The sequence below is a fragment of the Symphodus melops genome (genome assembly GCF_947650265.1).
Source record: "Symphodus melops genome assembly, chromosome: 10".
Taxonomy (NCBI): domain Eukaryota; kingdom Metazoa; phylum Chordata; class Actinopteri; order Labriformes; family Labridae; genus Symphodus; species Symphodus melops.
Window position 1 is genome coordinate 20,938,262 of NC_136700.1, and position 27,963 is coordinate 20,966,224.

The 27,963-nt window shown below is 41.9% G+C and overlaps 1 protein-coding gene across 1 annotated transcript; it reads right to left on the reverse strand.

Annotated features, from left to right (window-relative positions):
• Positions 1 to 728: 728 nt before the first annotated feature.
• On the reverse strand, positions 729 to 26,701 carry smtnl (smoothelin, like). The gene is made up of 10 exons (XM_079354206.1): positions 26,549 to 26,701; positions 25,260 to 26,259; positions 6,968 to 7,049; positions 6,493 to 6,747; positions 6,273 to 6,329; positions 5,771 to 5,831; positions 5,543 to 5,689; positions 5,329 to 5,452; positions 3,826 to 3,977; positions 729 to 1,448 (listed from the first exon to the last, which is right to left on the reverse strand). Exons 2-10 carry the CDS (start codon positions 25,935 to 25,937, stop codon positions 1,322 to 1,324), a joined length of 1,683 nt encoding a protein of 560 aa, XP_079210332.1. The 5' UTR covers positions 25,938 to 26,259; positions 26,549 to 26,701; the 3' UTR covers positions 729 to 1,321.
• Between the last annotated feature and the right edge of the window lie 1,262 nt (positions 26,702 to 27,963).

The following is a 27,963-nucleotide window of genomic DNA, read 5'->3' on the forward strand; positions in this document are numbered from 1 at the left end:
CTTGATTGTCAACAGGTGAGCTCATTGAGCTTCTCTGAGACGCAGCACCTGGAGAGCACAGGAGAGGAAAGGAGGGAGAATACAGGAAAATGCATAACAAACACAAATATACAGGAAATGCTGATAATAATAATAATAATAATAATAATAATAATAATAATAATAATAATAATAATAATAATAATCATGTTTTATTGAGTCAAGACCAAGGGATATAGAGTTCTAGCGAATGAAGGCTGCAGTCATCTTTTGCTTTCTCACCTTTTGGACAACAAGATGTCAGTGTCTAAATACTGTTCTTCCTTTTGTATCGACATAGAAAAAAACAGTATCCCATGAAAAAGACCAATACTCAGGATACACTAAGAACCTACCAGGCAGGGACCTTCCTGGTTGAGCTCAGCCTTTATTTGTATGAGGACCAGTTGGAGGCTTTGGGACGAAAGGCTGCAGCTCAGGGGCCATCTTTACATGAACTAGGAGCCGTGATTAAAAGACAGAGTTTAAGGGTACTCCAGTTTCTCCTCAACTTCCAGCGGCTCAACCTTTGTATCATCTGCAATCTGGAAGCTGAGATTACTCTCTGTCTTCTCACCTAAACCACAAAATAACATTTTCTCTGTTTTCCTTACTCATATCATTCTACAAACTGAGATCAGTTGTGGCCAATTACTTTGAAAAAAATAATTAAAAATAGAAGCATTTATAAGTGAGACACATTGGTGTAAAACAGTACAATTTATTGATTTAATATCCCTCAGCACATTTCAATAACACAACATCACAGCATGTGGACGTACATATGTCAGTGGACAATGAGCTGCATTTTACTGACCCATCATGTTTATTATTGGTCAGTATTGAATCCTAGTGTGCTTCTCGTTCAGTTATTCTGTGAGGTTTACTAAACATCCTCTCTATTGGTGCAATTTTAAAGGGTTAATAAGGACACGTACACGTCACAGGGATAGTTACACTCATCCATAACGTCACACTCACACACTAAACACACACACAAACGTAAAAAACGAACCAACCCTGATTATGTATTTTTTGTGAATTCATCTTCTTCATTACATCACAGGACACAGTTTGTTATCCTAGCATCATCATCCACCGTGTACCTGTGAGGGGAGCTCACAGGTACACGTGAGGGTGTAGCATGTGAAGGTATGTTTATAAATGTAAATCCACCAAGAGGGGGCAGTGCAGTCTTTTAAAAGTGCTCCCTCACCAGGTCAGTATTCCCAATCAGCTCACAGTTTAGAACACAAATAATGAAGAACTGTGCTGATCATCAGATCCTTGGTGCTTTTGTTCCTCACTCGAACTTGCGCAAGTGGTTGTACAGTGACTGGACGTAGGTGAAGACGCACATGGGGTCAGGTTTACGGCCCATGATCATCATGTCGTCCACCTCGATCAGCCGGTCGCAGCTTGCCTTCACTCTGCGGACACACACGTAGAGATGAATTAAAATGTGTTGCAGAATCAGATTAAAGTTCCACCAATCCGGTCGTAGAAACATGAAACTTGACTTGTTATTGTTGGGATGCAATTCAAAATATGTTCAGTGATTGAAAAATCTGCTAAAACAAACAGTGACTGCATTTTTTATGAGGCTGATTTAATACTGGCAAATATGTTGTTGTGTTTCACAAGATGTTCACTGGCACCATTGGTTTCTGAAGAGGTGTTTGGAAGCTGAGCGATGTTCAAGACATGAGCTGTAGAAAAGACAGTGTACACCAAACCGTAAACATGTTCATGTTTTTAATGGTTGTGTATGTGACAGCCTTCATCCACGCCCTCTCGTGGACACTTGAGGTCCTGCAGGTTTTTACTCGTCTGCATTGGCATCATTTTTAAACAGTAGACGTTTCCGCTTGATAAATTGACAATAAGTTTTTTGTTTTTTTTTAAATTTGATTTTAGGCTTTTATGCATCTTTTCAGAAAGGTCAGAAACCACAGAGAGAGCGAGCAAGAAAAAGTAGGAAAGGAGCCATGGGTTGGACCCAAATCTATGGCATCCACCTTGACATTTAAAAAGTCACAAATTCAAGACTTTAAATTGTTTGTTTTTCTTTTTCAGAATGAATGATATTCAGTTTTCACCAGACAACAAAATCCTGCTGTGTTTTTATCGTCTTGCATACGAAGAGAAACACAACAAAACACCAGATCAGGCCCAGATATTCATCGAACCTCTTTAGAGTTATAATCTGCACCTGATGTTGTTTCTATACTTTAACCATACATTCCAACAAACATGTTTTGAGTAGTAATAGAGCATCAAACTGGAAGTAATCATTCCTATACATTAAATGCCCTTTAAGTCTCAGCTGCTGAGTGAGTACTGCCTCTCACTTAAATCAGCTTAATTCTACAGCAGCGTCATTGCTCAAAGAACAACACATGTTTTAATGTAGTCTTTAAGCCCTCACATACATTAAATACTATGATGTGGGCATGTTTAATGTCTGGTCTATAGTGTGCAGCCTGTATGTGCTGTATAAGCTTTGTGCTTTAAAGCTGTAGGGCACCAAAGATGAATAACAGGCAGGATAGGCAGGAATGAGGCCTCATAACACGTGTGTTATTTTATATGCCTGCATGTTAATAATTAAGATTGTAGAATACAACAGAAGAAAATATGAAGATAAGTTTAGTCACAACAATGTTAAACTCATATTGTTGCTACAGTCTACAGGCCAATAAATACTTTAAAGTTGATTCATCAGAAACCACAGCTGTTTCATCAAGACACCAGAAAGTTTAACTGCATGAAAGATCCATTCAAGTGGGGCTTTAAACGGAAAAATCACCGTAAAATGGGGCGCAGATGGTCTAGCTGCTTGTTGCGCCATTTACAGAGGCTATAGTTCTCCAAGCAGCGGCTCGGGGTTCAAGTCCAACCTGTGGTTCCTTTGCCACATGTCATTCCCCACTCTCTCTGTTTTCCCACTGTCTGATCATATAAAGGCACAAGGTCTTTGTCATATTGCCTCGTTTTTCATTCAAATTAATCATGTTTAATGTAATCGTAGATCTTTATTCTTGTCTTATGCATATTGTGTTGTTAACCACTGTCAAAAACCAAAAGGAGCGGTTTGCCAGCATCAAACAGGAAGCTGCAGACTAATAAACATGGTTGGGAGGCGAAGGAACGTGCGGTTGCCATGGACTGTGGAAAAGAAGGAGAAACTGCTGGATATGTGGAGAGAGCAAGAATGCCTCTTTGATGTGTCCTCCTCTTTGTACCACAATAGAGGGGAGAAGGAAAAAAGGCAGGCATAAATTACTGCAGGCCACGACAACCCAGGTGAGAAGGCCATACAATAACAATCAGTTTTGCAGGTTCACTTACGGATACCTTGTTACAACTCTTTCCTTCAGATAGCCAAGTTTCACCGTCTTTTCGTGGTAAATGACAACACGTCAAAGAGACATTCCTGCTCTCTCCAGAACTCCAATAATTTCTCCTCCTTTTCAGTTTTCTGCTCAAATATTTGAGTAATACATTTCCAAAAGGTGCATGAAAATCATATAAAAAGAGAGCTAGTTGTATGGTTCTAGTTAGTGACAATGAAAGATCCTCAATCTGTCTTTGACTAAAAGCTCTGTGATGTGACACATCCTCTTCAGATTTAAGCATTTGTCAGATGTCAGTCTTTCATTTTTTTAAAAGTTTTTTAAAAAGTCTTCTAGTCTATGGAAGGTGAATGAATTAAATGGAAATGTTGTAAAGAACTTTCTTATTAACAACAGATGAAATTAACATAACATCATTGACCTGCTGCTGCTATCAGCTGATATCACTCACTCTGCAGTCCCAAAGGCCAGCTCAAAGTTGTGTTTACGGTTAGCGGGGGACAGAGAGGTGTAGTCAAACTCGGTGGGGAAGAAGGAGTGCACCAGAGCGCAGAAAGCCATCCCATCGCTCCAGCTGGACGAGAAGTTATGAATGTCAATGTTCTGCAGAGAAAAGAGAGAACAAGAATTGGTGATGACATGGGGAGCGTGCGCGAGTGACTGAAAAGAGCTGAAATGTTAAAGGATGTATTAGAACAAAAGTTGTAAAAGTGACTGGCAGCTTCATAAAAACCATCTTCTCAGTCACTGTCTCGCCTGTAATTATGATGGATGAAACAGACACTTCCCTTTTTTTCTCTTACATGCTTTTGAAACATGTCATTTTGAGGCCGTCCTTTATAAGTCTAGAATCTTATCCAGCATGTAAAGTTATTGACTTTAACACCCCTATTTCTCTTTCTCTCGTGTGTGTGTGTGTGTGTGTGTGTTTGTGTGTGTGTGTGTGTGTGTGTTTGTGTGTTTGTGTGTTTGCTCCCAGTTAATAAGAGTCTTGTCTTTACCCAGCCTGACTGTAACTAAAGCCACATGGAGCAGCTGGCACAGACTGCTGTGGGGAAAAGGATACCAGAGTGCAGAAATGTGTTGATGTTCTCAACCGTGACGTAAACCAACTTAACCCTGCAACCTCAACCTCTAAAAACATCTGGCACACCGGGCACTTTACCAGAGGGCCAAAGCACTTTGAAGCCGATATGATTTTACATTTTACTTTTTAATGGTATTGCTTGTTACAAGCCTGCATAGCAGGGGGAAGAGGCCAATTGGTTGTTTTTCTTTACAATGACAGTTTGCTGGCCCAATCCCGCCTCCTTCTGGACCGTCTCCTCTGCTCCCCCTCACCACTTTGTTTGCTTCTGTACAGAAAGTAAAAATGCCCGGGGGACATGAAACCTGACCCAATGGAGATGCAATGTAGCCTAGATTCAAAAGACTTAATCTACATGCTGAAAAATGTGTCAATCGGCTGCTGCTGCAGCAGGCCTTCTCACTGTCATCAAGCCACAGGTGTGTGGTGGCACTGGCAGGAAGAGAGCATAATCAGGTGAGTGTCTGAGCCTATACACTACATCGTTAGCACAAGCAGAGTTAGCGTTAACAAGCCTTGGAGCTATTGGTAGTCTTGCCCTTTGAGGGAATTAGCTCTATGGAATAATACCTGTAACATTGTTACGCTCCCTTAAAGATGTACAGCAGGTCTATGAAAAAAGCAGTTTCAATTCAATTCAATTAAAAGAACTTTAATTGTCCCCAGGGGGCAATTTAAGGCACATGTTTGAGGTTCAATCTGTTGCTCATCTGAGCGCTCATGTCGGTTAAAGATGGTTATAAAAATACTCTCAGCACACTTTGAGTATACTGAATTACAAGCAGATGTTCAGCTTTCAAACCTTAGTTACTGTATGTACAAGTATGTCTGTGATGTTGTCTCTGAGAGTTTGTATTCAGTGATTACCTGGTACCCGATGGTTTTGGAGCGGCACCATTCAAGGAGGATCTGTTTGATGCTGCTGGCACTGGACACCCCAAAACTCTGAGACCGCTTCAGTTTGGGTTTGGAGTCCACTGGTTTTGTTCGACTGTACAGGTGCAGAAACAGTCCAAGATACATAGAAATAAATTATTTTTAAAAAGCTTGTGATTCAAACATACAGCTGCACTGTATTTACCTGTTATTAGCTTCAGTTTCCAGCCTCTCAAAGATGGACCGACGAGCCTGGGCACCGATGTTTCGAGGTAGAGTCTGTGACCTCACTAGCTCCCGTCTCCTCTCACCTACCTGCCCGAAGGATCTGTTACCACTTTCATCGCCGTCTCTGGAGGACAGGAAGTTCAGAGTAAGAGAACTATTATCTGACAACTTTAAAAGTGTACTTCACAGGTCAAATGTCACTCACCTGTCGTGCTGCATCAGCCCCGAGTAAGTCACAGACTTAGCTGGGGCTGAGTTGACCTTTTCTGCATCAAAAAACAAAAGAGAAACAGGTAAAATCTTCTATCATCCTGTAATGTAAAATGTGTCTGACATTATGCAGGTAGTCATTGTAGTTAATGATTTGATGCCATAGTCATAATTAACCAAAGGTTTGATGACTACACTCTCACAGTCAAAAGTTTGCTGTTTTTTTGAGCCAGATCAATGCTGTCAAGATGTAATCATGGGTTACCACTCCTTCAATAAATCCCTGCTTGATTGTCTATTTTACTGAAGAAGACCTGAAAGTAGCCTTTAGAACAATAAATGATGTAGGAAAATGTTTGAACAATCATTTTCTCATCTGCTTCTATTTCAGCAGGTGGAGTCACAACCTGCAGGACACCGAAAGAATTGCAGGTTTGGTTTACTGAGAGGTGAGGTCTGTTCTTATTTACAGAGAATTGTCTGAAAGTGTGGCTCACCTTGAAGGCGGGGAGACCCCGTAGCTCTGACAGGGGAAGGTGTCCATGTAGAGGATACTAAAAACAACAGAGACACGTGGGAATTCTAAGTTACGACACACAGACTTTGACAGATTTAGCTGCTTTCGGGTGATGATATTCACCGACTGATATGCATCAGATCTTTGAAAGAAGATCTTTGACAAGTCCTCATAGATTTTGAGACTATCAAATCAGCCACCTGGTTGAACTGGAGACTCCTCTGTTGGCTGGTTCTGGTTGCTGCTGGCACCTGACTGGCCGTTAAGTGAGGACTCAGAGAGCGGAGAGGACCGAGAGCCAACGGGGCTGCTGGGGGAGCTGGGGTTCTTCATTTCTGCCGTTTTAGTTGTTGCAGTGATGGGGAGGTGGGGCATCCGCATGGCCACCGAGGCTGTGTGCTCATGTGGAAAGTCATTGGGTGGAGAGATCTTTCCGAGTACTGATGCTGTATGTTCTGATGAAAAAGATTTAAATGAATCATATTGAAAAAGCTGTGATTATCAAAATGTTATACACCCAACAGACCAAATGACAATATAGTAAAAGAGGAGGCCACTTCTCTGGAAAAATACCTGTTAATAATCTTCTCTTTTTTCAGAGCTAATTTGACAGTAAATAAATTGGGGAAAAGTTGTACTGACAAATATGCAATCAAAGCAATCAAAAGTTGTTACCTGTGTGGGCAGTGTGTCCATTCTCCAGTGCAGCATGTGTTGGGGCTGGGTCCACCTCTATTGGCTCCTCTCGCTCAATACTCTGAAACACACAATATATTAGACTTTTATTAGTGACCAGAAGTAAGGCTTCTGGTGGAGTATTTTACTGATAAGAGAGAAAAAGCAACAAAAAAAATTCTTGGGGTGAGGGAGCCAGAAATTGAATCTATGCAGTGAAGGTATAGGTTTGTTGTTTTAAGCTTTTATTCCCATTTCCATGAGACCTTTATAAATGTTGTACTTAAATGTGATTCTGAAACTGAACACTAAGTTTCGCTGCATCAAGCTAAAGTTCCAGGTGATTGTAATCAGGTGGGACTGGAAGCAAACGTTGATCGAGTCAATGAGTCTGAGGATGGTACGAACATTAATCAGATGTTTTATTTTTGTATTAAATAATTGATGGAACTTCTTTTAGATAAATACAAGGTCTATGTGCCACGATGCAACATGACACAACTTAACACAACATGAAAAGAAAGCTTGAGATATAAGACGACATGACACAACATGAAACAATGCAAAACAACATGAAACGATACGACATACAAATACATTATAAAAAACAGCATTAAAAACAGGGATACGCTACTCTTTAATGACACATTGGAAAAAATGTGGCATATGTCACCAATCCACACTTCTGCAGAGTTTTTTGATGAACTTAGTTTTGTTTGAAGTAATGACAACATGTTTAATTGTTTTTTCTTTCTTTTTTTCATTGTTTTTTTTTTCTTTTTGCTGAAATGTACTTGTTCCCATGTGAATTCTGTCTCAACTTTTTATTTTCTGTTTGGATCACAAAGAGTTGGGCCATCATGTACTTCTGGTTTGAACAATGAAAAAAAGAAAACCAGATGTCCGTTGTTGACTGAGTCATTGCCGGATCATTTTCATCTTTCAGGTTTTCTCCAACATGCCAGGCATGACACGACTCTAAGCACTTTAAAGTCAGACAATGTGTGCACTCCACTGAAGTGGATAAACAAGCCAAAATCTGTGGTGTCCTGCTCTGTTTCGTCTGTCTTTCTCCTGTGCTAAGACTCTGTTTAAGTCATGCACACAGCTGGCACACAAAATGTGTCCCCTGACCTGGCAGCACAACTGCTGCAGTAGTTCAGATCAAGTTTAAATGTCAAACCATCAGTATGTTTGGTTCAGCTTTCAATTTGATGTATCTTTCCCGTCTCTCTCTCCAAACACAATCAACGGCATGGAAACAGCTTGTCCTCGCTTTTATCTCAAACTCTTCACTGCATGGTGTAGCTGACCCACATAGGATGTAGGTCGAGCTGTCACCTTCCGTGAGGAAGACAGATAGACGGAGCACTGGGTGTTGATAGTCAGCCCACTTTGGCAAAGAACAACACTACTCAGGTCAATATTGCAGAGCTGATATCTTTGCATGTTTTCTCAAGGTCAGAATTGCACCAGTGTCCCATTGTAGAAGTGTAAGCCCTTGAAACAGCGAGGCTTTCAGGAGAAGAAAAGCTCCCTGAGGCGGACATGTTGGAAATCTTCGGCGCTTTGGAAACCAGTTTCTCTGAAAAGCTGAAACTTGGCTGTCACACTGGAATTAAACTGAGACCATTATATCAACAGTGATGCACATGATGCTTCAGCTTTGTGTTTATGGATTGTCAACATTGTTGGAAGCAGAATTAGGAAATCTGGACTGTTTGTCTCTGCTGTCAGAAACCAGAAAAACAAATGGTTAGATGACATCACCCAATAGAAAACATACACACATTGGCCAATACATTGTGAGGTCTTTGAGGGAAACTTTCCTGATCACACATTATCTAAAACATGTGCATGAAAAGAATAAGAATAAAATATATGAATAAAAATCAATGTCAAATTTTACCACAGCATATCATAACTAAAATTCAAAGCACCTTAGCACGAGCTCTCTGTTTCCTGTGAGGCCACACACACACACACACACACACACACACACACACACACACACACACACACACACACACACACACACACACACACACACACACACACACACACACACACACACACACACACACACACACACACACACACACACACACACATCCATTCTCCTGCTTGTATTTTGAGGTTTATTACATTTGATGCACCCTCCCACTTTGAATTTTCCTGACTATTTCCTGCTGGGTTTTCACACCATCTCATCCCTATTTAAGCTGAAAACGCACAAGGAGGTGAGCAGGAAAAACTCTGGATAAAGTTGCACTGAGAAATATGGATGTTTGGGTTAAAACATGCTGCTCACCCACTTTCAAACAACTGTGAAAGCACTACATTACTTGATACCACCATAGGTAAAAAAAAACTAAAAACCAATGCTGTGACTCCTTCTTACTCTTTTTTACACACACTTAACACACACTTAACACACACTTAACACACACACACACACACACCAACACACACACACACACACACACACACACAGATATTCATCATAAAGAACAAAATGCTGCTTTTTCTGTGAGAAAGCATGCTGTGAAGAAATGGCTGGGAGTTTGTAAGAGTGTGTGTTTGGCTGAGCTCACCATATAGGAATGCTGGGGAGTGTGTGTGTGTGTGTGTGTGTGTGTGTGTGTGTGTGTGTGTGTGTGTGTGTGTGTGTGTGTGTGTGTGTGGCTTGAGTTTGAGCACACCTGGAAGGGAATAAGGGAAAAGTGAAGAGAATATCAACATTTATAAAAAAGGTGAGGAAGGCAGAGGGGTTCTGTTTAATGCCCCATGATGAGAAATGGGACAGAAACAGCTGGCTGTCCAGCAGAGAGAGGGGGACAAATTGCAGAATGTCTGGCTTCAGGGAGGGGATCTTTTCCGGCTTAAGTACTTGGATCAGCAGACATCCTTGGTGGGTCAGAAGGGGAAACATGATAGCCGAGCTACTGAGGTTCTGTTAAACTCTCCGGTATCTTGGGTTGTTTTTTGCTGGCAGAACACACTGCTGCTCAGCACGTAACATGGCACAGAGCGGTACATACAAGCACGCCAAGTGAACGTTGGCACAAGTACCTCACACGCACTAATATTAACTGATATCTGATGATGGATATATTTCTTTTTTTAAAGGATAATCACCTTTTAAAACAGGAAACTTCAGTGTCTGCAGTTGGCCAGAAACGCTTGGTGGGGGCAGTGACTCACTTCAGAACTTAAAATAATCAATTCAATTCAAACACAGATTTGAGCTTTGCCAGGAAATAGAGATGTATAAGTGCATGTATAATCTTTTATAATATCATCCACTTTATCTTAAAGTGAGCATTTACTGCATAAATATGGACGAGAAGACATTTCTAACAAGCTGAAGCCAAAAGATGTAGAGCTCCCTCCACTGACTAGCAGCAGTCATGGCCATAAGCTCCGCCTCCTCCATAACTAATGGGGATTGGGTCATCATTCTACTCATGCTGATAAATGCCAGAGTTTTCCTTTTTTGGGGAAGTTAAGATTGAATTATTTAGTGGTGCTAGAGTATGACAAATTGTTTGACATCTGTTGACAAATGAGGCTGCACACATATTGTCATGGTTTGGTTTTGTTCTGTGTTTGGTCCTGTTTTAGTTTTCATTATTTCCCTCGTGTTCTGTGTATGTATGTTCCTAGTGTGTTTTACTTTAGTCCTTAGTGTGTTTTCCTGTATCCCTGTGTCCTCCTATGTAGCATGTTAGTTTATTTCCGGTCTTGTGTTTTAAGTCTAGTCATTAGTGTTTCCTGTTTTATTTTGTATATCTGGTTTTGTATGGTGTCGTGTCATTGTCTTGTTGGATGTCTTTTGCTGTCGGTTGTTTCCTGTACAAGTGCCCTGAATTTTGGATTTGGATGTTCTGCGTTTTGGATTTAGTTTTTTCTCAGTAAGTTTTTGTTTTTACCTTTTTGTTAAAATAAATTATTATTTTCTGCAATTGGGTCCTCCTCCCTGTTTCCTACCCCGGAATCGTGACAGAATGACACGACCCACAATGGACCCAGCAGAAGATTTTGATTTAATGGACGGTGTTTCTAAAATACTTTATTTTCAAAATATTTTTCGTTTGGCCCGGAGCACTGCTTCTTATGAGCAGTCTCCATGGACTGGTACCCGCCTGGCCATTTTTACTGGGAACCGAGGAGGCCCAAGGAAGAGAGGCCGCCATGGCTCCCGGTTGCCTAGCCCAGCAGTGACTCTACCTTTGTGCTCCACAAGGCCTCAATCCGAGCCTCAGCCCAAAGAAGAGCCTAAACCTCAGTCCTGGCTTCGGCCTTATGGTGCCTCGGCGCAGTCTCCATTTGATGGCACCCGCCTGGCCATTTTTACTGGCACTCGTGGTGGCCCCAAAAGGAGAGGTGGTCGCCGTGGCTCCCAGTTGCCCAGCCCCCCAGTAACTCTGCCGTTGTGCTCCCCAGAGCCTCAGCCCGATACTAAGCCTCTGCTTCCTGTCCCCGTTCCGGCAGAGCGCCGTCTGCTGCCTGTACCTGTTCCAGCAGAGCGCTGTCCGTTTCCTGTCCCCGTTCCGGCAGAGCGCCGTCTGCTGCCTGTCCCTGTTCCGGTGGAGCGCTGTCTGCCTCCTGTCCCCGTTCCGGCAGAGCGCTGTCTGCCTCCTGTCCCCGTTCCGGCAGAGCGCCGTCTGCCTCCTGTACCTGTTCCAGCAGAGCGCTGTCCGTTTCCTGTACCTGTTCCAGCAGAGTGCTGTCCGTTTCCTGTTCCCGTTCCTGCTGAACGCCGTCTGTCACCAGCTTCGGCAGAGCGTTGTCAGCTTCCTGTCCCCGTGCCTGCTGAACGCCGTCTGCCACCAGCTTCGGTAGAGCGTTGTCAGCTTCCTGTTCCCGTTCCTGCTGAACGCCGTCTGCCACCAGCTTCGGCAGAGCGTTGTCGGCTTCCTGTCCCTGTTCCAGCAGAGCGCAGTCTGCCTCCTGTCCCTGTTCCAGCAGAGCGCAGTCTGCTTCCTGTCCCTGTTCCGGCAGAGCGCAGTCTGCTTCCTGTCCCTGTTCCGGCAGAGCGCCGTCTGCTTGTTCCCGTTCCAGCTGAACGCCGTCTGCCACCAGCTTCGGCAGAGCGTTGTCAGCTTCCTGTCCCCGTGCCTGCTGAACGCCGTCTGCCACCAGCTTCGGCAGAGCGTTGTCAGCTTCCTGTTCCCGTTCCTGCTGAACGCCGTCTGCCACCTGCTTCGGCAGAGCGTTGTCAGCTTCCTGTTCCCCTGCCTGCTGAACGCTGTTGGAGTCAAGTTGAGGTTCCCCCGGCATTCGGGCCGACACCCGACGACGTCTCCTCTGCGGTCCGGCCGACACCCGACGACGTCTCCTCTGCGGTCCGGCCGACACCCGACGACGTCTCCTCTGCGGTCCGGCCGACACCCGACGACGTCTCCTCTGCGGTCCGGCCGACACCAGACGACGTCTCCTCTGCGGTCCGGCTGACGCCTGAGCTTCCCTCGGCAGTCCGCCTGACGTCCGACTATGTTCTCTCTGTGATCCGGCCGACGCCTGAGCTTCCCTCGGCAGTCCGGCCGACGTCCAACGACGTTTCCTCGGCGGCCCAGTCGATGCCTGAACTCTCTCCCGTGCCTGATCGGCCTCCGGGCCGCCCACCTGAACTCTCTCCCGTGTCTGCTCGGCCTCCCGGCCGTCCCCCAGAGCTCTCTCCCGTGTCTGCTCGGCCTCCCGGCCGTCCCCCAGAACTCTCTCCCGTGTTTGTTCGGCCTCCAGGCCGTCCACCTGAACTGATTAAGGCCTGTATGCCTGAAGGTCCGGAGTCCCTCCTCCGGACCCCCTCCACCCACCCTGGGGTGGTTTTTTGAGTTTTGGGACATCTGGGAGCTGTCCCTTAAGAGGGGGGTACTGTCATGGTTTGGTTTTGTTCTGTGTTTGGTCCTGTTTTAGTTTTCATTATTTCCCTCGTGTTCTGTGTATGTATGTTCCTAGTGTGTTTTACTTTAGTCCTTAGTGTGTTTTCCTGTATCCCTGTGTCCTCCTATGTAGCATGTTAGTTTATTTCCGGTCTTGTGTTTTAAGTCTAGTCATTAGTGTTTCCTGTTTTATTTTGTATATCTGGTTTTGTATGGTGTCGTGTCATTGTCTTGTTGGATGTCTTTTGCTGTCGGTTGTTTCCTGTACAAGTGCCCTGAATTTTGGATTTGGATGTTCTGCGTTTTGGATTTAGTTTTTTCTCAGTAAGTTTTTGTTTTTACCTTTTTGTTAAAATAAATTATTATTTTCTGCAATTGGGTCCTCCTCCCTGTTTCCTACCCCGGAATCGTGACACATATAATTGTGCCTATAAGGGGACTTTTTGAAACCTGGGCGTAGTTTTAATGTTTGGTTTGAAGCCCAATGATGGTAAATTTCATTTTAGAAATTGTAAGTTATCCTCACATTGTAACAGTCAAAGAGGTGGAGCTGAGGTGGGCCTGTTTGCATGTATGTGACTCAACTGCATCAACTTTATTTTTTTAGCACTTGGTTTAACGGTTGGTGCAAACACAAGATAATGATACAAATGTCCTTAATATTAAGTTTAAATTAAAAAATATGAAATAAATAAATGCTGACTGACGATGAAGAAGGAAAAACTGGTGTCCATGTCCAAGATTCAGTTTGTTTGTAGACACTTCAGTGCTGTGACACTGTTTTGTTCACAAACCTGCCTTAAAGTGTCATTGAACTTGTTTGGCACCCCCTTTAAACATCTCCCTTGTCTTGGCCCCAGTTTCTATGTCATATTTCTTTCATCACTCTTTATAACAGCAATCACTTTGGTTTGTGTATAGACAATATGTGCGTGATTTTCAACCTATTGTATCATAACTGTAGAATAAAAATACATTAATCTCTTTTCTTTCTCAGAGGATCAACAAATAAATATCAAATAAAGATCTCTGGAGGTGCAGCATAGCCAGGAAGCTGTCAAGTGCAGTGTGGTGCTATAGAGGTCATTACGGCTGCCAGCAGCTGCTACACAGCAAATATTTACACTGAGTAGGAGGGTATATTTAAGTCCTCAACCAGCAATAAAAAACAGTGTCAATATACAGCTGTTCTTAGCTGACTCACTTTTCATAAAAGATTCATAAAGTTGTTTTATGATAAAGAAAAGATTGTGTCATGTTACACAACTGCAAACTGGGATATAGGAAGAGGGCAGTGAGGTCAGACAAATGTGAGTTTCAAGATATCCAAAAGAAACAAAGTGTCTGGAGACTGAGCAAACATTACTTAGATAAAACACATATTTTACTCTGAGCTTCATTAGTAACAAGACGCTGAAGTAGACTGGACTGTTATTGGCAATTACTTGATAGATAGCAATTAAACCTCATTTAGTTATTTTTGTTCCCTCAAAATGTAATAGCCTATACTGTATAGGGCCTGTGTCTACCGACATTTTACTTATGCTGGCAGCACCCAAGACCGTAACTTCAGAGTGCTTCTTTTCTGCATTCACTGTTACTAGGTTACAAAAGTCTCCTCTTGTGCACCAGCTTATCATAGAATACTGTTCTGCCTTGGACTGTACCCACCTGAAGGAACTTTGACTTTCTACCTAAAAATGTGTGTTTTGGTCTGAGGAAAGGGCATGGCGTCAAGTCTGCTTTTTGATCAGCCAGATCCCCTCAGCGCATGCCTTTGCTCAAGATTGTTATCATATGAAGTGTCAGTGTCTGTTGTTGGGATATTTTAGCTTCAGTTCAGTACATTGGCAGGAGACAGAAAACTGCTGTCAATTTTAATAAATAGTCAATAGTATTTTTATTTTTTTCAGATTGATTGTGCAACTCAAATATTTTATCTGCTCTTGAAATGGACAATGGACAAATAAAGTTGCAAAAACACCCGTACAAGGCATGAATGAAAAGTATTATCATCGTAAATTAGGAGTCAAATTTAAAGACTTCATCATCTAAAAGTTGGAGCCAGGGGCAGCTTTACAAACCCATACCAGTCAGTACTACACAGCTACAAGTCACGTTTCTATCTGCTGTCATACACACGTGTGATAAAGTGTTTGGGTCTGCTGATGATGAGCGGCTAAAAGTAGAAACAGTCGCATCGAGATGTCACTAAAACAGATGAAGCTGAGCCGGACGTGTTTACGTTTTACTTCAGCCCAATTTGTCTCTGAAAAGTTAAAGCCTAGAGGGCGTGTCCAGTTGTTTGGTGTGGGCATCCATCACCAGTTGTCACCTTCTTATAGCACTAAAGAGGAGGAAAAATACAAACTCTGCCTCATAACAGTCTCATAAAGGAGCAGACGTCTAAGCAGACAAAAGCTCCAGTTTCTCTCTTCTGGGAAGAACTAATCCTCTCTCCAGGACAGTGCGTCACAGCATCGTGAGAGAGAAACTATAAAATGTTTGGATGAAGTCAACGAAATAGAGAAGAATGTGGAAAGTCCTTCAGTGGGCATGAGAACAGAAGAGGAGGACAAGCACTCAGACTATGAGGAAGGTTAATACGTTTCATTGCTCAAAATTTCTGCAAACTTTTAACCAGGCTATTAACTGTGTTCTTTGGGTTGACATTCAACAAATGTCAAATGCAAATAAAAATGTCCACTGGCAAGAAATACACTTTATAAACAACTTTATAAAAAGCACTCAGTTAAGCCATCAGTGGACAGGAGCAGGAGCTCAGCCTTAATATAAAACCGAACAGTCGTCCGAACAGACATTGCAGGAACTTCCTTCCAAGAGTGGACACAGAGTTGGTCTTGGGCTAAGCACCAAGAAAACTGAGTTTTTCAGCGACATAACCCCCCAAGGTAAACCCAACCAACCAATGACAACAGGAGATACTGTGCTGAAGCAGGTCAATTACTTCAAATACCTTGGGTCATGTATCAGCTCATTGGAGCAGGACATTAGAATAAGGAAAGCTCTCTCGTCAAAAGCTCTGAACGGTATGACCAGTGTTTGGAAGTCCAACCTCCTGTGACATTCAAAGCTCAGGTTCTTCCCTGAAACCTCGAGTGTGTTCTCATGTATGGATGTGAATGCTGGATCCAGAAGCTCATAAGTCCTTGGATGCTACACTAGAATGCTGATGGGTGGAGTACTGCATATAAAGCAGCCAGCACATGTCACTAGTTATGTGTGCCAGTTATTCCTATTGTAAATAATTTGTAGGCGTTGTCCTTTTTAGCCACTAGCATCTTTCCTTAAAACATTTTTGACCTGAAACATAAAGTCAGAATCATTTAAGAAAAATATATATAACATGTCTTAATTCAATCCAATCACACTTCTGGTCCCTCTACATGTTCACTTCGAGGAAGCTTAGAAGTGAAATAGAGAAACTGAGCGCACATACCAGAATATTAGAGGCCCTTATATTGGCTGTTACTCTGGGACATGGTGTCCTGGGAAACCTGTCTGTTCAAACAGGAGGAGGTATGAGGTTGATGGGTATAGTTCAGCTGTCAGAGGCTTGTTCATCCTTAACAATTTAATAAAGAGTGATGAGGGTGAGGTGAGGATGGAATAACTTGGCAGCAGGAGAGAGAATATGTGTTGGTGTTTCAATGTCTGCTGGGAAACACTGCAGTTCACTCAACAGTGACAGAAAGGACATTCAATAGGTTCCTGTGTATCCGCAGCTGTTGCATGAAGAAACACTCAATAATATTCACATATCAAGTTTTAATTTTCTCAGAAACATTGCATTTTTAAAAATAGGAAAACCAATTTAAAAACCCAGCACACAACTGAATTTGAGTGTAACTGTAATACTGCAAGAGCTTGTGTAAACACATCTACTGTAAAGGTATCAGAGTTTTCCTCAGCTATCAGAGGAAGCAGTTAGCGTCTCCCGCTCTGTAATTTCCTCCCAGGAGTCTCCAGAAGAATCCTCTCAGAGAAAGAAAAACGTAGAAAAACCACCTGTTCTTCAAATACACATGCAGCCTGCAATTTCTCCGCAAGAAAAATCATGGAGGGGATACCACTTTGGGTTGAGAGGAAAACTTATGCACAGTCTTTGAACCCAGAGGATATAAAAACTATAATTGTAGGTGAGAGCTGCAGTGCAGTGATCACTGAATGCACATTACAGTCTTTACCAATAAAAACATGATTTCACATGTACTTTCTGCAAACTGCATCTCAAAGAATACAGTTTCTTTCATCTTTTTTGACGCCTTTCAAGCGTGTGAAAATGTAAATTAAAAATAAAAATGCCCTGGGGCACTGGTAGTGGGGTTAGTACGCATGTTAGATATATTGCCAGCTTCCAGTTTCTGCCACATGCTTAGCTTGTTTGTATACAGGAAACAGTAGCGACTGAAACCGAGTATAATGTCGGAGTTGGAGCTAATAAATATTGAGCAGCAGGAAATTACGATGCTACCCAGCAAACTAATCATAAGGCTTGCGGTTGGACTTATTTCAAGGCATATGTACATTTCTGAGGATGTGCACGTCAGGCTACATTTTACTCAATATTAAAAAAAAAAAACCCACACATGAACACAGATTATAAGGGCGTGATTGTAAAGATACATTGTGCATTGCAGAGACACCCCGGCAACATTTCAGAATGGCAAAAAATGGTGCCATTGTTTGTGCAATTAAGACACTGCAGGAGTGTGACTGCAACCTTTGATAAATGAAATTAAGAAATTAATCAATATTGTATTTCTTACTTTCCAGGGTTATACATCTGCAATGCATTTCATGTTAAGGCAGTTGATTTGGCCATCATAGTTTCAAGCAAGCTACTGACAATACATGAGGTGAAGTGCATGGATAGGAAAAATACATTGGCAACTCTACTGTTGCATTTACCAACTGTGCTTTGTTCACATTTGCTGAGTAGTTATTTCACAAGTTAACTCACTATTATGCTTTAATGCAGTTTGCTCCTTTTCCCCCATTGTCCTGCATTTCACTAACGCGCAAGAAACTTGTCTGTTCACTTTCTGGAAGCAGTGCAATTTAAATTTCATCCTCCCAATGGTCATCAAATAAACTCTGGGTTGTGCTCCCACTTCTCCTGAGCCTTTAAAAGCCCAAGGTAGCTGTTATTTCTGACGGGAGACTTGACACAACCTAAGAACTCCCCAGTTCTCTCTCACATGACCCTGCCTGTGTCACTAAACCTCTAAAAAAATGTTTTTCCTTAAAAGTGCCTCATGGGCCTTCTCCCAGGAGCATTGGATCTGACTGCAGATCACTGAAGCTGTTAAGTGTTCCCAGGGTGGATTGAGCTGACGCAGCTAGAGAGGCAACGTCAAAATCTACTCCTGAACTTCCAGTAAGGCTTACTGGTTCCAGAGGGCAGAGAGGGTGAGCTGTCCCACCGGTCAGTCAGTTATTAACCTGTTTCCACAGAGATGATGACGGGAACACGGCCTATTGTCTGGAAGTCATTAAGAGAGCCAGGGGTAGCCAGGGAGTGGCTGCATACCTCTGTTAAACCCCCAGCATGTGAACCCACACACACACACACACACACACACACACACACACACACACACACACACACACACACACACACACACACACACACACACACACACACACACACACACACACACACACACACACACACACACGCACACATGCACACACACACACTCTCTCTCTCTCTCTCTCCTTTCAGCTGTGACCTGCTTTCAGCTATTTTCTTTCCTCTCTATCAGTCCAAATGGACCTAATAGCAGGTTTTTAATCAGAAAATAGTGCCAAACCAGAGTTCAAAATGGCTTTAAGGCAAAGTTAACATTGCCAAACCTCTTTTGCAAATGAATAACTGAGAGAAACAGACTAGCAAAAGATGGAACATTTAAATACATAAAGAAATTCTTGTGTTGAATTACTATATTTGCGGTTTATAGTTACACACCAGAGCGTGTCTTAAGTAAGACAAATATAAAGTCATTTAGGATTTGATGCAAATATGCATAGTGTTGAATACAGTACAATACAAATGTATAAAGATTAAGAAACTTAGCAGAGAAAGTAATGACCAGGCACCAGTGCAGAAATGATTTAGTAAAGCAATTAATCAGATAATGATTTAAAAATCGTGCTTTTATATTCCATTTTATTAAGTTAGTGTGCGTTTGATCACAGAGGCATTCTTCCAACTCTGTTTTCTTTCTCCGTCGTGGCTGTATTAATAGCCACAAGGGGGGCAGGAATCCAGCCTTTAAGTGCAACTCTGAGGGGGAGATTGGGGGAAGGGTGATAGGGTGAGGAAGGGGCCAGAGAAGCAGGGATGGATGGATGAGATGTCAGAGTTTGAGAGACAGTCAGAGATGGCTCATATTATTTTGGAAATAAACTCTTTACAGGGGTTGGGCATTTCAAGCAAAGTTACTCTTCAAAAATCGTTGGCAGTTGGTAATACCCAACTCCCCATTTTCATATATCTTTAAAAACACTACATTATAGCATGCATGATAAACACACAGATCCTTCTTACAAAACCTCAGTAAACTAAATGTGCTTGATATAAACCACAGGTGGGCTGGATATACATCTTAGTTTTCTCACATGTAATTTCCATTTCCATTAATGGGCTAACTGTTTTGAGTGGAAGAGGAGAAGGACGGTCATGCAGCAGCAGACAATATTACATCTTCTGTATCTTCTGCATGCTACTTGCAGCTGTAGTTGACAGAGTTTTTTCACCCCTTAAGAAAATCAGAGCTTCTGTATTTTGGTGTAATCTGGCTCATGTGATTTTTAGCTGGAAATCCAATTCAAAATACTATGAATGTGTGTTTGTGCACTGTGATTTAATGTAAAAGATGTGACTGGAATCAGTGCCTCCCTAATCATTATAGACTAGGATTTAGAGTCTGGACTACAGTATCGATAATCTCAAACGCTATTTATTTATGGGGTTAAAAAAAAAGCCTGATTTACACTTCTGCATCAATTCGCCTTCACATTTTCTGCTTGTTTGAGTGCAGGAAAGATGGTTACTGAAACTGATAATAATACTGTTCGTTGGAGTTGGAGCAGAAAAATATTGAGTAGCAGTTGATTGTTTTTTTTTAAGTAAAATCTCTGCATATAATACCCATAAGTGCAGTCAGAGACACAACCACCATTTCTCCATGCTCATCTTTTATGTCAACAAATTCCCTCTTACTATAACCCGTGATGTAGTAACCATAAATCAAGCACACCCCAGTAACTGTGCATTGATAGAGCCCTGTAGATAACCCTGAGACCTCACTGCACTTATCTTATCTGTTCATCTGCTAATGAACACACAACAGAGTTGCAGGAGTGGAACATTTTGCGTCAGAAGAAAAGTGCACAAGTCACAATTTTGAAGAGAGCTGCTTTTCCTCTTACCGTTCCCACAGCTGTTGCAAGTATATCAAAAGTAGACACAACAGCATTCAAAGCTGCCAGTTAATGTAGCAACTAGTGAAACCAAAATGTTAGCAAAAACAGAAAACGACACTTGAGGCTGGACATGAGCAGTTCTACAGTTTGAATTATTGCATCCCTGACAGCTAGTAACAATCAGGTCAAGTGTTTACATGGATATTGATCCAAATAACAAGCAGCAATGTCAGATTATTATTGTGATAATTAGAGGTCTGTATAAGCAGTATCGGCCCTTTTCATGCTGGCTGCCCAACAGCTTTACAGGTAATTTGTTATGGACAATATTGTGGTCTGACACAGATACAAAAGAATTATGGTACGAAAACGATATGAACATGTTCATGCTAACGTGCTGCAGGTGTGTTTTTGATATGAAGCGGATCATGTCGACTGGCTGCAGGTGCGTTTTCGATATGAACGAAATCATGCTAACATGCTGCAGGTGCATGTTTCAGCAGGTCCATGAGTGTGTGTTGTTTTTGAATGGGACGATGAAAGTGTACAGTAACAGCTGGGAGACATTCGCTAAAATACAAATCCCTCTGGCAAGCTTCAGCAGGGAGTCAGGCCAGCGTGTGTGAGAGTGTGTGTGTGAAAGAGAGAGAGAGAGAGAGAGAGAGAGAGAGAGAGAGAGAGAGAGAGAGAGAGAGAGAGAGAGAGAGAGAGTGTCGAGTCAGCAAGGCTTGTTTGAACAGCCTTCTGAACTTCATGACCTGTATCTTGTCTGTTTCGTTTGACAGACAGGTGTGTATGTGGCAGAGTAAACTGGAGTTATATGAATGTAATTGAATTAAAAGCCAAGTTGATTATGTAGAATCAGATCAACCAGAAGCCAACGGGAAATATCCAGCGGTGTATCAGAAATATAACTGGACTTAAAGTTTTGAAGACATTTTACATCGTTCTTCCATCCTCTTTCCCCATTTTTTTGTGTGTGTTTGTATGTTCTGTTTGTGTGTTTGTGTTTGACGTGTGTGTGCATGTTAGGTTGTTTATATGAGTGTTGGGTGTGGCTCCACACACCTTGCCAATCAAGCCTGCACTCCTGCTGCCCATCTGCAATGACGCCATCTACTCTCTCTGAAGGATAAAAACTCAATTCACAATAGCGCAATGGATGACAACATATAGACATAACAGAATAGTTATTTTGTTATTATTTGCCAAAATTCAGTATGACTCACTTTTAATACCTTTTTCTCATCTAAAAAGTTGGCAATGTCCAATATACCAGTGTGACCAATGTACCAGTATATACTGAGACGTGCACTGTCATCACCACCAGTGCAGCCGCGACCATCCCACACTGCCATCAACCAGACATGATTAAAAATGAAACCCAATTTATTGTGCTTGACAAGCAGCCGTTTCAAGAAATGAAAACATGTTGGGCACAGCAGCATCTTTTCTCCCCTTATAAGGTCATAATGGTGCATAAAAAAACATTGTCCAACTCAAGGCTAACCTTTGCTACTGCTTGCAGGCAGCTGCTATCAAGCAGAGCTTCTGTTTGCAGAATCTGTTTTAGCAACGCCGGCGCTAACTCCTTTTTTGTGCGCTAACAGCTACAGATTTATGCATTTTCAGCTTACATTGATTAAAAGGTGATTAATCATGTACTTCGATATATACTTTTTGGATGATATACTTTTTGGATGTATTCATTATTATTTCTTTAACTACAAGATCAACCATGTTTTCATATCATGCAGTCCAGTGATAAACCTTGAATCACATTTTTCCATTTGGATACATTTTCTTCCTTTTTGTTGTATTTCCCTCTCTACACAGCTCCTCCCATGGCGCCGCTGCTGCACTTTAGAGTTATTTTCTTCATCTCAAGTTTTGATCTGACGTGTGTTGCTGCAGCGATGTGTTTGGCTGACAGCGGGGGATCTCCCACAGCACAGACACAAAGAAACAAAGGTGCCCTTGTGTTGTTTAGCTCTGACCACATGATTTCACGGAAGATAACATTCCTGTGATGTATCCACCGCATAGCTTTGTAATTACAGATACAGGAGTAACAGTGATTTGCATAATGTGTGCTTGCATATGTCGTCCACATTTTATCCTGTTCTGTAAAACAGCTAATCCTTGAAAAGAGTTTTTGATACATGCTGGTATGTAATAAAAACCTCAGATTAATATCTTAATGCCACAACCAACTGCAAGTTATGGTCCGTCGAACACACACTTGGTTTGCATGAAGAAGTAGAAGTATGAGGATATTCTGAAGGAATGTGTGTCAGCTGTGTTTTCTCAGGTAAGACAAAACACAGCTCTGTTTCAAATAAAAAATACTATCTGCTTCGTAAATGTCTAACTTTCCTCAGCACAGCAGGATGGAACTCCCTCAAAGCAAATAACATCCTCTGTGGACATCCTCCTGCCATTCAGGTTACCCGCCATGGCTTTGAAGTGCTTGTAAAGTGCAACAGTTTGACATGTGATTAAAAGCTTTTGGTGTCTCTGTTGATCTTAGGGTATATATGTGACACTTCATTAAAATCGTTCTTGTCTTCTGTTGACTGATGGACAGGTAAATTCAATACACAAAAGCTACCATCTGTTCATGAAGTACTTGCAGTTTGCTTACATGTGTCCTTCGGCTAACTGTGGATATGTAAGAAGGCTGATGTTGATAAGGTCAGCTCTGAGATATGCCAATTTTACAAGGAAATAATCTCTGTTATTTTAGTGATCGATAGTATCAAAAGGCGCTGAAGCTTTGAAAATTGCATCTATTTCACAAGACAGGTGAGTGATAAGAAGGATCTACAGGAAGAACACTGTTTAAATTACACGTTGGCAGTGAGGGGATTTGTGCATTGGATGGCACAAACATTTATGCCCAACGTTGCCACATTTCAACATTGCTAATGTTCTTGAGCAGTTAAGACAGTGTGATTTGCCTGCAATTTGTGTTGAATAAAAACGACACTGGGTGTCCCATGGAAGACAATGTTTGTTTCCTTGGTATTAAAAACTGTAAATTTCTTAGATTTTTACTAAAACCCTATCAAGGTTTAATATTCTGGTATCCGTTCTACCTAGCCTAAGTTGACCATAACGCTAACTTTGTGTTACCTTGAAAAACTTGTTAATTAAACACAACAATGAAGTGAACATAGTAATATATGCATCTTTTTGCACATTTTAATCCTATTTAAGCATGATGAAGATGGAGAAATGTATCTAGAAGATGAAAGCAGTGTGTCTGACTTCCATCTGGAAAACAAACAGCAAGCACACTCCTGTTGCAACACAGAAACAAATCCATCAAATCCATAAAGATTAAACAGAATCTTCATCATCATCGCCTGTTTTCCTAAAATGTTCAGTTTTATATCAAGACAGTGAGGGATACACTATTTTCATTTTAAGTCCTGGGAAACTGTGATACATCAACCACAGGACGGATAAAAACCTGGACATCTCTTTTGGGTTTCATCTGAACAAATTCACCAAGAGAGGAAACATACAACTATTGAGTGGTGAAGTGATCTGATGAAAAGCTTTTAGGGTACTCTTAGATCAATGTAAGGGTGCACACACTCATGAACCGCAACATTAAAAATGTAGCCCTGATAATCACTCTTAAACTCTCTCTCGTGACAGACAGTGAATAACTATGATGTAAGCCAGACACAACATAAAATCAAGGGAACGTCAGCTTTCCAGGAACTCACAAAACAGCCTCGCAGTCAACATTCATATGAAACTAAAACTATAAATTCCACAAAGATGGACAGCTATAATGACTAACCAGAGCTCCCATTTCACAATACTTATTTCACATATTTGAGTCAGGTCTGAAAACCACATGACCACACTAACCTCACCTCCCAGGAGCCCGCTCGACTCATGTTACTGTACTTCATAAATCCTTAAGCATCCTGGTGGAGGGCCATTGTGAAACCGCACTGACACAGCCAGTGCCTCAAATGACACATCCGCAAAGCATCATGGCTTTAGTCAAACTGACGTTCAGCCCTTTTTTCCACGACGGCCCTTTTCAGAGCTATTAATTACATTGCAACTACTGGACTATCTCTTGTACACGTGTGCAGCATATTTCCATCCCTGTTGCAAATTAAAGGAAAGTATGGAGTTTGAATTAATGGGTGAGTACAGGTATATTAAGAGCTTCTGTGGACACTGCTCAGGTGGTCACAAAAATTGTCTCAAATGAACTTGGGTGCTGAGATCTAGGTCTATATTTCTTTGCAGCTCTGTAGCTCTGTGATGTTTCACCTCTCCTCTAAAAGGAGAAATGAAGAAGCCTTTCTTCGAATTTACCATGACCTGGATGACTGAGAACCTACGCAGACATACAGTATATATACTGAAAGAGATACAGACCTGCAAATTGTTGCAAAAGTTAGATTAAAGGTAGAAAGAACAAAAAATACAGTAAAATCTGATGTATTTCTCCAGTGTACTCATCAAAGTCAGTTTTTTCTGCAGGCTAAATGATCAGGATCGTGATGGGATAGTTCAGGGCTTCTGCCCTTTTCTTTCATAGGTTAGGGGATTCAGTGATGGCAGCAGAGGCAGAGGACTCAAAGGAGACAGGGCACATGCAAAACAAGGCACCAAAATTAAATGAAATAAACAAAACAAAACCAAAAGCCTGTTTTGGGGGGTTTCTGAGAGTGAATAAAAATGGAAACTGTCGTTCTTTGTGATGGTTTCAATTGTGTTGATCACAGTTAACAACTTGCAGCTTATGTGCAACTGTTTCTTCAACAATATTTACTGGTACTGTATATATATATATATATATATATATATATATATATATATATATATATATATATATATAAAAGTGTTGAAAACAGTGCAGGGTCATTGAAGAGTATATCATTCAAAAGAGAATCTCTTCTCTTTAAACATGCTGTACTCACATTGGTCTTGCTTGACACAGCGAATATGGCTCGGCTGGAGAAGCGTGCGGCGGAGGGGCTGCTGCTTGACACTGAGCCGGTCACCATGGAGGACACTCTGGAGCTAACAGACGGACTGCTGGAGCTCGGGGAGGATGAGAAGGTTACAGGAGGTGATGTAGGACTGGACTGATTGCTGAGGCTGATGTGGTTCTGGCCCGGGGTGACGAGGCTGCAGGACTGGATAAGGAGGTGAGCTTGGCTCTGAGTGTGAGCTTCACCTTTCCCATAGATGACCTCTTTTATCTCCTGATGGTTCTCCTGAATGTCACTCAGATGATTGTTGTGATTCTGACTATGACTATTGTGGCCGTTGTTAAGCAAGCTGCTCCTGTCATACACCATCCCACTCAGGAGCTCCACCTGTTGGGTAAGCGCCTCCAGCTGGCTTCTGAGCTGCAGGTTCTCCTGCTGGAGCTGAGCCACAGCTCGTCCAAGGGGGCCGCTCAGGTTGGCTGTCTCCTCCATACGATGCTCCATGCCAATCTTAAAAGTGCTGACATCCACATGGATCTCCCTGATAGCGTCCCGTAGGGTATTCTCAAAACGGGCGAGAGCATCGCACACTGTCTCCCCCTCTGGAGAGGAAGAGCAGGGGTGACACACGTCTCCCATCTCAGCCAGGGTTGGGGCTTCCATTGGCAAGGCTTTGTGACCCTCTCTGAACAGGCCAGAAAAAGTAAGATCCTCTTGTCAGTAGAGAATGTATAGCTTCAGACAGTTTGCTGAAGGTTTGGCTTGAGGGGAAGGGAAGGGGGGTGGCAGGGAGGTGGTTGATGGACAAGGGTTGTGGGGTGAAAGTTTGCAGGGAGGGAGCAAATGTCTGGTCTGTTTTATCTTCACTCCTCCAGCTTTTTCTCTGTTGTCTCAGTCTGCTGCTCCTTCAATATGCATTTACAGGAGGTGTCTCACTCTGTCGCCTGTCTGATAGGGGCAGGGATGACCTGCAGCTTGTGAACAGCTGTAAAAAAAAAATTAAAAAGAGTTAACCATCCACAGAAATATCACAGCCTGAGGGGAAAAATGGCAATATTCCAACAACATCCAGCTTTTACATAAAATGACTTCATTCAGACTCTCCAGGGCAATCTAAAATACCTAAAACTTCTCTAAATAAATTGATTACATTGAACCAATCAAGAGAATCTGTTATTAATGAATCAGAGTAATGAAAAGAAGCACACGTCTCTTTGAGCCAGCTATGTTTCCTGCCAGCTATAGAAATGAGCAGTGAGGTAATGTTCACTTACCCGATCTCAGCTTCACTTTCCAATACAGCTCACAAAAGTTTCCTCAGCGCTGAGCAGCTGTGAGAGTGTGTGAGCTCTGTCCGGGCTCTGGTTTGTTTAAACTCTCAGGTTGATCACTCCTCCGTGCTTGGCTGGAGGAGGGAGGAGAAAGGGAGGGATAAAGGGGGAGGGTGTTGGAGCGAAGAATCAACATGGAAAGAGTAGTAAATGTGAGAGGTGGCGAGGAGGGAAGGAGGCAGCCGGTTGTCTTTATGTCCCTGCATTCTGTAAATGAATCCTCCTCACAACTTTTTTGCTGCTCCTCAAGGGATATGGGTCGTTAGTTTTAGTCAAATTTGATACCATTATAAAGACCCCTTAACAATCTGAGTCTTTATAGATGCCACTGCTGACACTTTTCTGTTGTTTGGTGGATAGACAACATTTTTTTTAACATAACTTGTATGTACTTTATATTCCTGTGAAAACAAACACATTTCTCCTCCAAACAAAATACATGTTTTAAAGTTCCTCAATAAAACCTGAATCTTCTTTTTTTTTTTTATGTAAAACTGCAACAGTTCATGATGAGATTTCATTTGTCTTTGCCTTCTTTTTCCTGACCTTAAACACATCATAATGTAACTGTATGTCACCTTGTTTAGCTAACTATCTTTTATCCTGCTGTTTTTACACACAGGTTTCAACAATACTGTTTTTAACATTCAGGTCTCGATAAAAGTTTGTGTGATTTTAGCACAGAGGATTTGAGGAGGAGGATTACTCTCCTGTTGTTTCAACCAGCATACGTTTGTGTTCCATGAATGGATTTCAAACAAGTGACTGGACTGGACGATGTTATATTACGTTGAAGGACCCACATGGCTCGATAGCAGTATTAATAGGCTCAAATATAATTCATTTTTGGGTTTTGAAAATGTGGAACTTTTTCCTTAATAGAACTCGGTTTTAATCCCCATCCAGATTAGTCAATCCAGTCCCCATCCAGACTGAAGTTAGTATGACTATTAATCTTAACAAAGAACACAGCTTGTTTTCTACATTCATGCTGCAGCCAAAAAAGATAAAATACTATATCATTAACAAAATAAACAATATTAGGAATATTCTATAAAGATAAAATATGAGTTCTTAAAATACCAATGCAAAAACATAATGAGATATGATTGTCCAGTGTCTATTTGACTCCCAGCTGGGGCCTTTTTGTGTAGTGTTCCTGTGTTCTCCACATGTATGCATGTGTTCCCTCTGACGCTTTGGATTCCTCCCACGATACTGGGAGAGTAAAGCAGTGTGCATCAGAAAGTCAACAGGAGTTTCACTTAAAGTTGGGCAAACTTGAAGTCCCATAAAATAAAAATAAAGTTTTTGATGTGCAATATAGAAACACTTTTTTGGGACATCAGGGGTTCAGC

Bases quoted from the DNA above. Each gene is read 5' to 3' on its own strand.
- smtnl (XM_079354206.1), bottom strand. From the start codon at position 25,937: ATGGAAGCCCCAACCCTGGCTGAGATGGGAGACGTGTGTCACCCCTGC. The intron at 3,978-5,328 runs GTAATCACTGAA...TTTTCTCTGCAG, and splicing joins CCAAAACCATCGGGTACCAG to AACATTGACATTCATAACTT. The intron at 1,449-3,825 runs GTGAGTGATATC...GTGTGTCCGCAG, and splicing joins CTGGCCTTTGGGACTGCAGA to AGTGAAGGCAAGCTGCGACC.